General features: G+C 34.6%; 1 protein-coding gene across 2 annotated transcripts; it reads right to left on the bottom strand.

The window, feature by feature from the left end:
- Positions 1-5,630: 5,630 nt before the first annotated feature.
- LOC136029829 (galactosylceramide sulfotransferase-like) lies at positions 5,631-8,717 on the bottom strand. 2 transcript variants are annotated; one of them, XM_065708287.1, is made up of 2 exons: positions 7,921-8,717; positions 5,631-6,042 (listed from the first exon to the last, which is right to left on the bottom strand). In XM_065708287.1, exons 1-2 carry the CDS (start codon positions 8,590-8,592, stop codon positions 5,989-5,991), a joined length of 726 nt encoding a protein of 241 aa, XP_065564359.1. In that variant the 5' UTR covers positions 8,593-8,717; the 3' UTR covers positions 5,631-5,988. The 2 variants fall into 2 exon arrangements, with proteins under 2 accessions (XP_065564359.1, XP_065564357.1); XM_065708285.1 differs by having other exon boundaries at positions 7,925-8,717.
- Positions 8,718-13,082: the final 4,365 nt, after the last annotated feature.

Genomic DNA, 13,082 nt, shown 5'->3' with positions numbered 1-13,082 from the left:
TAATTCAGACCCCTGCTCAGGATGCGAACGGCTGTCAAAATTATTTAAATCATCTACTTGTTAAGTAATTAAGGCAATGAATAAGTGATTTATTTTATAGAGTGCCATCTACTTACTTTTAAAAATCGAGAGCCATTGTGCAAATAATATTACTTGCCCGGCAGCGGGGGAACCTAAAAGGTGCATGAGCATAATAAACAAAAATAAATGAATAAGAAAAAAAAGAGGAAAGAAGACTTAATACTTCCGTTTTTTTTTCAATAAAGGGACGGAAAGATAAATAATTTCTTTACCATGTATAGAATTATAAAGTTTAAAAAGACAATTACGTAAACTATTTGGGTAATCTATTTCGTAAACTGCAAGATTGTAAAATTCAAATACGCAATTACGTAAACAGTGCCTGAAATCGCTTCCGGATCTGATCCGAATTGTGTGTGCCAATACCATTGCATCTTTTAGGAAAGCCGACTCCATTTCTTTTTGTTCATCCTTTATTAATTACCAATTTTAGTTTAGAAATGTGACTGTTAAAAAGGTCTCGAATTTTGAAAACCAAGGTACTCTTGACATCATTAAAGGTGGGGACTCTGTAACTCATTAACAATCCCCATTGCTTTATGAGCAAATGAAACTTGGATTGTAAAGGCTGATGATGAAAGAAGAATCTCCGAGTTTTAAATCAAATACCTTCGCTGCGTAGCGAAGATCACCTGTGTAGATCGAACATCCAATGAAACCTCCGTTGACTCCCTTTGTTGTTCTCGTACCATCTTGGATCAAACAAGAAGCCCAAAGCTCTGCTAGTCTGGTGTATTCCATGATTGCTACCATCTATCAAAAATCACCTTCCAAGGACGAGCAAACGGAACGTGCCTTCAAGGTTGACATCACACGAGATGAATTGACAACTTCCAAACCAGCTACTCTGGCTGGCGCTGGACTGATCAGGATATTACCAACCATGTTCGTCAAATTTGAAGAAAAGAAGAAGCATCAATGTAGCCAAGGTTAGACGCGATCTAAGTCAAGCAAGTCAGGTTAAAAGGTCTTCTATGACGATTTTCAAAAAAACTAGTTTTGTATTTGACCACATCCGACTAAGCAATTTCTTGCGAATTTCTCCATTCATTCTTTATTCTTCATATTCATTCTTTATAGAAGGTTCTCGAAATATTTAGATGTTTCTTTTTTTTTACAAAAGGCGTCGTGCCCCCTTATCGGTATTATAGAAACAACAGGAATTTATAATTCTTGGTAACGAAATAAGTTATTGTTGCATCTTGGATGCTTCGGAGTACATTTGCTGTCGAAAAAAACGTGTTTTTTTTTTCTTTTTTTTTCTGTTTTTTTTTTTTTTTTTTTTGCTCTCCTCTTGAATTTAGGATGTGTAACATACCACCATTTGAATCACCACAGCTGCGTTAAGAGAGAAATCTCAAAATTGTCTTTAAGAAGAAACACTCAAGGCCATCAAGGAAAATCAAAACCAATAAAAAAAACTAAATTAATTATGAAAAGGAAAAATATATCGATAAAAAAATATGGGTTGCCTTTATTTTTTATTTCAATTACATTGCAGCGCTTTTTTACATTCACTTTACATTAATGTAGGTTGAATTCAACTCACGTTAAGGCAATATTAATGAGAAAATTGAACGACTCAAGACTTGGAATGATCCTGTTGTTGAACCCTCTCAGCGAATGAAGCAGAAGCTATTTTTAACCCGGAAGTCAGTATTTCTGTTTCTTTAGTATAAATATGTTGTTAAAATGCAACATATTAGATTTTCTGCTGATGACGGTTAATGTATATGTGATCGAAATATCCAGAAGTTTTTGTATCTATTTCACTGTCTAATGAAAGGACCTATCCCTATTTGAATTTTATTTTGTTTTAGGTAAAAGAGGGGTGCCAAAATAGTCTTCAAGAAGAAACACTCAAGGCCATCAAGCAAAATCAACACTAGTAATAAAAAACCGAATTAATTATGAAAAGAAAAAATATATCAATAAAAAAAACAAGGGGCAACATTAAAACTCAAAACTAACATAAATTATTCTGTACATGAAGGGATTGTCCCCTCCTCTAAATCTTGCTCTCAAGTTAAAGTTTCTAGCACTTCTAGAAAAGCTTTCTATTCTTTATTAAACGGCCATTGTATTTCAGGGGCCGTTCTTATAAAATTGGGACAAACAGTCAAACTTTAGATTAAAGAGCAAGATATCGAGGAAGGGCAACCCCTTAATATCCGGCGTAATTTCTGTTCGTTTTGAGTTTTAGTGTTGTTCCTTACGTTCAGTTGAAAAAAGTTGTTTTATTTATTTAATTTCTGATCGTTTTTCCGATAATGCTGGTAAATTTGGCTCATTCTCCATCAGAATTCCATCCCCTAACGAGAAACTCCTCCGTGGGGAGTTTTTCCTACATAAAATACCCCAACTGGTAGATTTCCTTTCGGGTAATTCCATATTCACTATGGATCTCCCTCCGTAAAATTTCTTGCAGAAGATTCAGCCTGAAAAATTCGCCTTAGCACACTTTCATTGAAAAAGACTTTAAGTTCTAATCGTTATTCTGATCGCTCCGGAAATCCCCCTTCCGTGGAAATTATTTCCTGGAGATTCGAACGCGCTGAAAATCTCCATCGGACTATTTTCCCAGAACAACTCCACATGCAAAATTTAGTAGGCAAAGAAAAGTTAGGAAATTTTGCCCCCCCCCCCTAAGTTTCCCTCCACAGGAAAAATTATCCCCATGGGGACTCACCGCAAGCACACAATACTCCCTCCCTCCCCCAAATGATGTTTGTATACTTCCCAATAACAAATACTACACATAAATAATGGGCAAATTCTATAACTTAACGCATTTTCGGTTTTATGGCTTCCTTATCTTATAGCGGACACGTGGTAGCACTGTTATTCACCTATTTAAAAAAGTGTACACACCAATTAGCCTGGAAACCAACTCTTGTTTTTATTTAAATACTAGCTGTTGGAATGGCGCTTCGCGCCACCCCAACACCTAGTTGGTGGGGAGCTTCGCGCCCCCCAAGCCCCCCGCGCGCGTAAGTTGTTACGCGCCATATTAATTACGCGCCATTGTAGTTGTGTCCCTGTGTCCCACCTGTGAATATAGATAGATTTATATATGTGTTTCAAACTACGTAAAAATTGCGAATATACAACATTTTTGGCTTTCCCGCTACTGGGAGCTTTCCGTTTCCAATTGCCAGCAATTGATCTGAAAATGTTTGACCAGAGTCATCGTTTTGCAATCGGACACGCATATTTGTTGTTAATTTTAATATTTTTACGTGTGCCCATAAATTAGAATTTTTCAGGCAAGCATTCATTTCGTCTGCAGGAGTTAAGCTACGTAAAAATTGCGAATATACAACATTCTTGGCTTTCCCATTGTCTGTGCATATACAAAGCCGTATGTACTAATAATGACGTCATATGCAAACGCTCTTTTTACAAACAAACAAACATGCATACACACAACTCGTTTTTATATAGATAGATAGATAGGTAGATACAATACAAATTAGCTGCGTAAAACTTGCGAATATACAACATTTTTCGCTGTCCAATTCCCGCTGCATATAAATAGATTGTCAGGTTTACCGACCCTCGAACATGCAACGCACAATTGTCCATGGGAAAAACAATCAGTATTAAGATCTATACCACATTTTTCTAATGATTGACCTTGAGCTTTGTTAATGGTGATTGCAAATGCTAATCGAATTGGGAATTGCAATCTTTTAAATTGAAAAGGCAGATCCGTTGGAATCATGGGAATGCGAGGAATAAGAACAGCCTCACTCTCAAAAGGCCCTGTCAAGATTGTGGCCTCTATTAGGTTTTCCATTGTTTTTTTTACGGCAAGTCGCGTGCCATTGCAAAGCTTTGGTGGGTTGATATTTCTTAAAAGTATTATTGGTACGCCTATTTTTAAGTATTAGCACGTGTGGTGGAAACCCTGAAAGATCTATGGAATTTAAAAATTCAGACGGATAATTAACCGCTTCATTTGGTTCCAAAACTGTGTCGACTGACTTGTAAAGGACTGCCTGGTCTCGAATCTTGGTCAAAACAATATTGTTGATTTCGTGGACGTCTATATTTTTGGGTGCGAGAATCGCTCTTTCACTTAGCCATTTATTATTTTTATAATTTTTTAGAATATTCGGAAATACTTTTTCAATCAATTCATTTTTGGACGTCACTAAATTACAGAAATCAGCAGGTAGTTATATACGTCCTGAAATTTAGTCTATCGTATTATAAATGTCTTTTTGTTCCGATGTTAACTTGGAAATGTTATTTTGTACATACGACAATAGATCATTCGTACTGTAACTTTTTTCACGATCCAATTCTGCACATGTCGAAACAGCAGCGATACGGTTAGGTGAAGGCATTCCCAAATCCTGAAGAGGTTTGTTTGCCATACGTACGTACAAATCTTCTATAATAACTAAAGTGTAGTTATAAATTTCTGATGTAAAATCAAAAGTCATATCTGACGTCTCTAACTGTTTTCGATGGAGTATATCTTCGGACATTTTTGACTTATATTTTTCCCATAACTCTGTAGGAGCTGATGGAGAGCAAGTTGTTAAAATGATGCCAAACAATGCACGAATTTGACTTGGGGTTGACGTTTCGCACTAATGGGGAATATGGAACAACCCACTGGTTATCTACTTCGATGGTGGTACCGTTGCCTGTGTCCTGGTCGTCATTTGTGTCCCGGTATCCCAGTCTGTAATTTCTCTTTGAGTGTCCCGGTCGTTATTTATATTCCCTCTGTCCCGGTCGTCATTTGTGTCCCGGTCTGTAATTTCTCTTTGAGTGTTTTTTCTTTTTAGTATTTTTTAGTTTTTTACATTTTTTCTTTTTTCAGTTTTCTTTTTCTTCTTTATTTTTCAGCTTCACTATGAAATACATATCGCCGAACCTTTGTTTTTTTAACTAAAATCTGGTAGGCATTGATGACCTTATCCGAGTCAAAATCCCAAACCCAATCATCATCGCTATCATTTTCAGTTTTGATATGTTTTGACTCTCGCTGTCCAGGTGGATCTTCATCTAACTGCGCGGTTTTGCGTTCTTTAGCCTCAAGCCTGTTTCCTTGCTGTTCTTTTGATTCCTCGGCACGCTTTCTTTTCTGACTTTCTCTATCAGCAGCAAGTTTTTTGGCATAGACTCTTTGAGCATCTTCATCGGCTTTTGCCATTGTAAGTTCATCAGTCATTTTAAACTTAAACACTAATAGATTTCTACGTGAACGTATATGTCTTAAATATCTTTAATGACGTCACCGTCATAGCAAAAATGACGACAACTAACTTCATGACGTCAGCCGACACAGAAACATGACGTCACCTGATCCACAGACAGACACACAGACAGACAACTTATTTTTATATATATAGATTATTACTTCGTCATCAAATTAAATCTTAGCATCACTTCCAATACAATCAATCAATCAATTTATTTAAATAAATTGAACTTTTAAGGTCAATAAGTATTTTCAAAAAACACTTATAACTATTCTTTCCAAAAGCAAAACCAGCATTTTATATTTCCAAAGAACTTTCTTCCATATTTAAAAATGTCTCTTAGGAACCTCCTGGCGTTGGGCCTTCTTATCACTCAAAAATCTTAACTGTGGATAATAAAACACACGTAATTGGGTTTTATTTAAGAAAAAGAGGGAACTAAAATTTTTACGAAAATTCTATAAATAAGTTATGGCACTTTGTGAGATTTCAGGGCTGCACGTCAAAAGTATATATTGTCGTGGGTTTTGTGAGTAGAAACCACAAGAATCTTCTCTTTTGACCATACAACAATGAGAATCTTCTACTGTATTAAAGTAGTATTAATTTTACATTCAGAGCACGTTATCTCAATCCAAGTGATTGTAACGCTACCTTGTCTGCTCTCTTCCATTGAGCTTTTGTTATTTCATCCAAAAAAATATGTTCTCCTAGTGCATACAGTCGACACCCGGCGCTTTTCCTATGTAAAAAAAAGAAAGCGAAATATAAAAAAAAATCAGTAAATTAACGAAAAAACCAATAACTGTTTTTCAATTTCACTTAAATGAGCCCCTTTTGAAGTTCTTATGACAACTCCCACCGCATGAAGCGTCTTGGTAAAATGAAAAGATAATTATAATACATTGCACCCATTTCGTTCTTTACTTAGGTAGCGCTATTGCGCTGTCTATGATAGGGCATTATTCTTGTATAGGTTTTGCCTCGCATCATTTCAAACTTCCCCTAGGAAAATACTGAGTTTTGTCAAACAAGTAGTCTAAGGAATATACAATCCTTGGTATCTTTGAGAATTTGAAAATGAGTTATCAGATGATGATTAAAATTTGACTTCGAATGCTATATTGTATTTTATGGCATTTAAAGTTTCTTACCCATATGCACGAGGTGACATCAAGTAATGTCAAAATGTGCAAGTCCTTGTTTTCCCATTAAAACCCTTTAAGTTACTTTTCAATTAACAAACAAAAATATAGTTTCCCTTCTTTAACCAAAATTTTTCTGTTTGTAATTTTCTTTATTTATATTAAATAGATATATAACAGTGACAGAACCGGAAACCCGACATTTCACATCTGCAATAAATGTAAATTGACACAAAAAGTAATGAGAAATAAACACGACAAAATACAAAAAAGAGAAAACTAGATTTAAAGGTAAAAGGGTAAGAGAAAAAAAAACAAAGAAAGAACTATGAATGGAATAATAAGCATATCTCTTTAGAAATCAAATATGAACAAATTGGACCATATCAATGAGAAGGAGTGGGTTTGGGTGGTGTTGAACTGAATCAAAGCACTCCATAAACATTTGGGATATAAAAAGGGTGAGCTAGCGATATCCCAGCAAATTCTGTGGGTATTAGGCTGAAACTTTCAGGACTACCAATATTACTACTGCTTTTGCAACTACTACTACTTCCACTGCTACTATTATTGCATGGTTAAAGTGGATGTAGGCTATTAAAATAGACCATGGTGTCAAGATATACCACCGGGATATCTTAGGGTTGGAAAAGTGCATAAAGTAGAAACTTCTGTGCATGCTGGTTGTCAATAAGCCATCTTAGCAATAGCTTAAGAACGACTGAGGTTATTGAGTTGAAACCTTCAGGGTTATTATTATTAATAACCAGTGCCTTCTAAAGACCAGAATATAATCTGCACTTTACTAAAAACAGAATACAATTTACATGTTTTTTTCTTCTTTTTTTTTAATTTAACAAATCCAAATTATTAGTAATTTCAGGAGTGAATATCAGCATATATATATATATATATATATATATATATATATATATATATATATATATATATATATATATATATATATATATATATATATATATATATATATATATATATATATATATATATATATATATATATATATATATTAAACTGTCAATCCACATTAGTTTTTTTGGTAATCTTGGTTATGATGGTGATTTTTTTTTCTCTTTTTGATAATATGAGAAATAAAAACACATAGCTCTAGATAAGGATTGTTTTCAGCAAAGTTTGAAAATTATATTCTGGTCTTTAGAAGGTACTGGGGGCGACAGCCCCACTCCTCTTAGTTTCTACTTGTTTTGAGTTTGACTCGGTTATTTATTTCTTTTCTGTTCGTTTCGGGTTTTGTTTAGTCATTGATTTTGATTTACGGTAGCTTTACACTTGTAAAACTGTTTGACTTTGTTTCTGCTCGTCTTTGGTTTAATAAAGCTCTTTACTTTTTTTTTGAAAAACTTGCTTTATGGAAAAAGTTTAAAATCAGTTATTACAAAAAGATAGAGAAAACGGAAATTACTAGAAACAAAACTGTAAAATTAAAAAAGTACCAACTTCAATTCCTCAAAGAGAATTTTTCCGTGCAGGTTCTTTTCACCTGACAAACAGCCTTCCATGATTTGATTCATTACTGAAGATAATTTCTGTTTTTCTTCTTCCATCTTCTTGTATCCAAATTTTTCAACCTTTTTGTCAAAAACCTCTCTTAATTTTGTGTACAGATAATTATCTGCTTTTAACCATCTCCTTAATTTATTTGTCTGGTCAACAGACAATTTTTGTATCTTATTTTTGGCTCGGCTATTTCGCTTCAGAAATACTAAATCCCTATAATCCCAGCACAAAAGGTGTTTTAATAACACTATGGATTCCTCCATTTTGTCAGTAACCATTACTAGATCAAAATTTTGTTCAACTTCTTCAACAAACTTTTTTACTTTCTCTTCATTGTCAAAATCTTCTATAGGAAATCCTAGATCGAAGAGCATCTGATTTCTTCCAATTTTCTGGAGAAATCTATCATCTTTTCTTTTAAAGTCTTCATCCTCCAATTTGTCTAAAAACTCATACAAAGTCAATTCTCCATGGAATTTATATAAATTGTAATAGCTATAAAGCGATTCAAAGAGCTGTGCTGGCTCTCGAATTGTGGTTATAAAAGTGGGGTCTCCACCCAACGCTTGTTTTATTGTACTCTGGTGCCATCTTGTGTGCAGAGCCATAATATCGTAACCTAAATGGTGCCAGGGTGTCCCATTGACCAGCTCTAATGAGAATAACTCCGGGCTGCCAAGATAATTAGATCTCCCCAATGGTAAAATAACGTTAAGGTCCTTTGTATGCGCATGCCTGAATTCAAAAATGGAAAAAATTAGTAAGAATGTTAAAAAAATATTATAAAATATTATTAAAGCCTAAATAAAATGACATTCGAATCGTAAAAATTAAAAGAAGAATCTTGCATGGGTTTAACATCTTAGTGATTTCAGTTGAGGGTAAACTAAGGTGTAGGATGAGCAATTGGTTTGAAGAGCAGGTGGAAAAAAAATAAGCAGGAAAAGGATGAAAGCTTGTAATTAAATAATTCCTGGGATTTTTTTAATTACTTGAAATGATAGAGAGTAATTATGCTTTAGCAGCAAAGCGTTGCAAAAGCCGTAATTCTAGAGCTGACATGAAAGGAAAACTCAAATAATCAGGATATTTTTTCGGACGAAGGAAGATAAATTTTTAAAATTCACACTATATGGCTAACTTAATGAGGCACGTCAATTAGGGAGGGGGGAACTACAACCCCCACTCCAGTGTGTCTTGTCCCCCGCCCTAAATTTGTAAGGAAATCTTTTTTGGTATTTTCACTGAAAAACATCGTTTTTATATTTTTCATTGATAAATCCCTTCTTTTTTGGAAAAAATCGGAAAAACAATGCAATTACACCCCCAGAATTGGAAAATGCAAACCCCGTCTCTCTCCCTAAATTCTACAAATAGACACCCCTAAGATTGACACGACACGACTAAACAAAAGCTAGCCTTTTTCGAATTTTCGAGCCTTTTTCGCATGCCTGAATTCAAAATGGAAAGAATTAGTAAGAATGTTAAAAAAAATATTGTAAAATATTATTAAAGCCTAAATAAAATGACATTCGAATCGTAAAAATTAAAAGAAGAATCTTGCATGGGTTTAACATCTTAGTGATTTCAGCTGAGGGTAAACTAAGGTCTAGGATGAGCAATTGGTTTGAAGAGCAGGTGGAAAAAAATAAGCAGGAAAAGGATGAAAGCTTGTAATTAAATAATTCCTGGGATTTTTTTTAATTACTTGAAATGATAGAGAGTAATTATGCTTTAGCACCAAAGCATTGCAAAAGCAGCTGACATGAAAGGAAAACTCAATAATCAGGATATTTTTTCGGACGAAGAAAGATAAATTTTCAAAATTCACACTATATGGCTAACTTAATCAGGAACGTCAATTAGGGAGGGGGGAACTACAAACCCCACTCCAGTGTGTCTTGTCCCCCGCCCCAAATTTGTAAGGAAATCTTTTTTGGTATTTTCACTGAAAAACATCGTTTTTATATTTTTTCATTGATAAACCCCTTCTTTTTTGGAAAAAAATCGGAAAAACAATGCAATTACACCCCCAGAACTGGAAAATGCAAACCCCGTCTCTTTCCCTAAATTCTGCAAATAGACACCCCTAAGATTGACACGACTAAACAAAAGCTAGCCTTTTTCGAACTGGGCGGGAAGAGATTCTAGGAAACGAGAAATGAAGATGAAACATTATGGGTGGGAGTAATGAGTGATGCTTTGAGTATAATAGATTGGAGAAAAGGCGTGCGCAACAATATTCGACTCAGGTGGCTACATGTCAGATTTTTCAGTAGTTGTAGATTTTAGCAGCCAAAATTAGATGGATAAGTGCTTTTTAAATAAAGGGAATAGAAAAACAAATCCCAGTTTCCTAACAATTCTTAATCTTATCTTATTTCTTTTCTGTATGTTATTAATTAATAAAAAACTAGTTTTTTTAACTTAAAGTAAGGAGCGACATTAAAACTTAAAATGAACAGAAATTAATCCGTGTAAGAAAGGAGCTGTATTTTGAAAAATAAGGAGTGGGGAAGGAGGCCTAGTTGCCCTCCAATTTTTCGGTTACTTATAAAGATAACTAGAACTTTTAATTTTTAACGAACGTTTTTGTTAGTAAAAAATATACATAACTTAAGAACAAACTTAAGTAACAAACTTCTATATTCTTATATTTTTATTATGTATATGAGGGGGTTTGTCCCCTCGTTAATACCTCGCTCTTCACACTAAAGCTTAAGTTTTGTCTCAATACTTTAAGAATGGCCCCTGAATCAGAAAGGCCGTAGAATAAACAGTTGAAATTACTAAAACTGCTTTAGCATAAAGAGCGAGGTATTTAGGAGAAGAAGCCCTCATATGCGTAATAATCTCTGTTCTTTTAAAGTTTAAATGCTACTTCTTGCTCTCAATTGAAAAAACTGTTTCATGTTTAATTTTTCATTGTTTTTTTTATAGTAATGCTAGAAAATCCTGCACCCTTTTCATTGAATTTCTCTTTTCCCATGACATATTCCTCCAACGATAGATCCTCCCACATAGCCCCCTCCCCCAAACCAAAAAATCCCCCTGAAAAAGTCTGTACACTTCCCAATAGCCATTACTGTACGTAAACACTGGTCAAAACTTGTAAATTGCAGCCCCTCCCCCTGGGACTTTGGGGGTGTAAGTCATCCCCAAAGACATAGTTCTTATGGTTTTCGTCTATGCTGAACAAAATGACTATCTCAAAATTTTGATCCGTTGACTTTGGGAAAAAAGAGCGTGGGAGGGAGCCTAGGTGCCCTCCATTTTTTTTGTCCACTTAAAAAGGGCACTAGAACTTTTCATTTCCGTTAGAATTCTAGGACCACTTGGTCGATACGATGACCCCTGGGAAAAAAAAACAAAAAAAATACAGATAAACAGTCTTCTGGCAAAACAGATCCCGAGATCTGTCTTCTGGCAAAAAAATACGAAATTCCACAGATAGGAGCTTTGTAGATAGGAGCTTGAAATTTTCCCAATAGGGTTCTCTGATACGTAAATTCGATAGTGTGATTTTCGTTAAGATCCTATGATTTTAGGGGGTGTTTCTTCCTGTTTTCCAAAATAAGGCAAATTTTCTCAGGCTCATAACTTTTGATTACAAAGACTAAATTTGGTGGAACTTATATATTTAAAATCAGCATGAAAATTCGATTCTCTTGATGTATCTTTTAGTTTCAAAATTCTGTTTTTTAGAGTTTCGTTTACTATTGAGCCGGGTCGCTCCTTACTACAGTTCGTTACCACGAACTGTTTGATTCCACCACAGCAACTATTCGTTGCTTGTTTGATATTTAGGACAAGGAGGGGGGAGACATTATTTTTTATATTTAAGAACAAGTGCTTGCTTACAGTTTTTACTTTTCTTCTAATATCAAATCGCTTATGAACTATGGAAGTGCTAGGGAAGAAAAATCGAAAAAAAATGGTATTTTTTTCTAATTGAGGAGAGCATTTAAAAGTCAATAAGCCGAATAATGAATTTGCAGGACTATTTCCTTTTTATTTTCCCGGTTGCTTTTTTGATGGCTTAGCAATTCCACAGAGTACAGTCAGCCCCACATATACTTCGTCCTTCGTGCTTCTTCAATAGGTCTTTCTGCCATGCTCTACCAAAGGTCATAGAATGCCAGAAGATAAAAGTTTTTCCTAAAATGTCTCAGAGAAGATTGAAGTACTCTCGAAGTCGGTAGGTCATATATCTTACTCCATTTTCTTGGTTGCAAGATAGTTCAAAATTGGTAAAAAAAAAAATGACATCTGTATAACATAAAAATTCACAAGCCTTTTGATTTTTGTAGTATATCTGAAAAATCGGCAAAGATGCAAGCCCCTTTATATATAGGGCCTCCACAGCATTGCTATCAAACAGAAAAGGTGGGACGGAAGAATTTTCTTATGATTTCCCATCAAAGATCTATTAATGTGTGTGTGTGTGTGTGTGTGTGTGGGGGGGGGGGGGTTCATACCCCTTTCTTTCAAAAAATAAACAGAGCTGTTCTGCAGACTTTAGTTATAAGTATGTAAAAAAAAAATCCCAAATCGCTCTTCTTTGGATTGGATGCAGTTTAATTATGAGGTGTGTTTACTTCAACTTTTATGAATCGGTTAATCAAACCAAAAGGGCTGACATAATTATTGCAGCCATGTCCCCCCCCCCCAGATCCTTGGACCACCAGTTCTTAGGGCACGGCGATTGAAAAGATTTTATTTATTCATTGTGACTCTTGAGATCCAGCTTATGTGTGCAGTCTACTTCATCTGGATAGCTTTCATTCATTTAAAGCTGAAGCAGGTTTGTCTTTACTATTTACTTAAATTTGCTTTTATAGAATGTGTTCTTCATGAAATCAACTTTTATTTGATAAATCTGTGCTTGCTAATCAAGGCTTAGATACTTGACTAGCAAGTATTTATTTTTAGTACATTAGATCTATTTTAGATATTAGTATTTTAGATCTTCATTCTAGATACGCGAATATATTGATGGCACATTTTACTGTGTTTTTACCACTTTTAACTTAAATGTAATGTTAATTGAAATAAAGTTGTTGTAATCAAATCGCAATCGCTTGAAAGAAATTACAGG

The sequence above is a fragment of the Artemia franciscana genome, chromosome 8, assembly GCF_032884065.1.
Source record: "Artemia franciscana chromosome 8, ASM3288406v1, whole genome shotgun sequence".
NCBI lineage: Eukaryota > Metazoa > Arthropoda > Branchiopoda > Anostraca > Artemiidae > Artemia > Artemia franciscana.
Note: the sequence above shows the minus strand (reverse complement) of the source record. Positions and strands in the feature narration are given on the sequence as shown.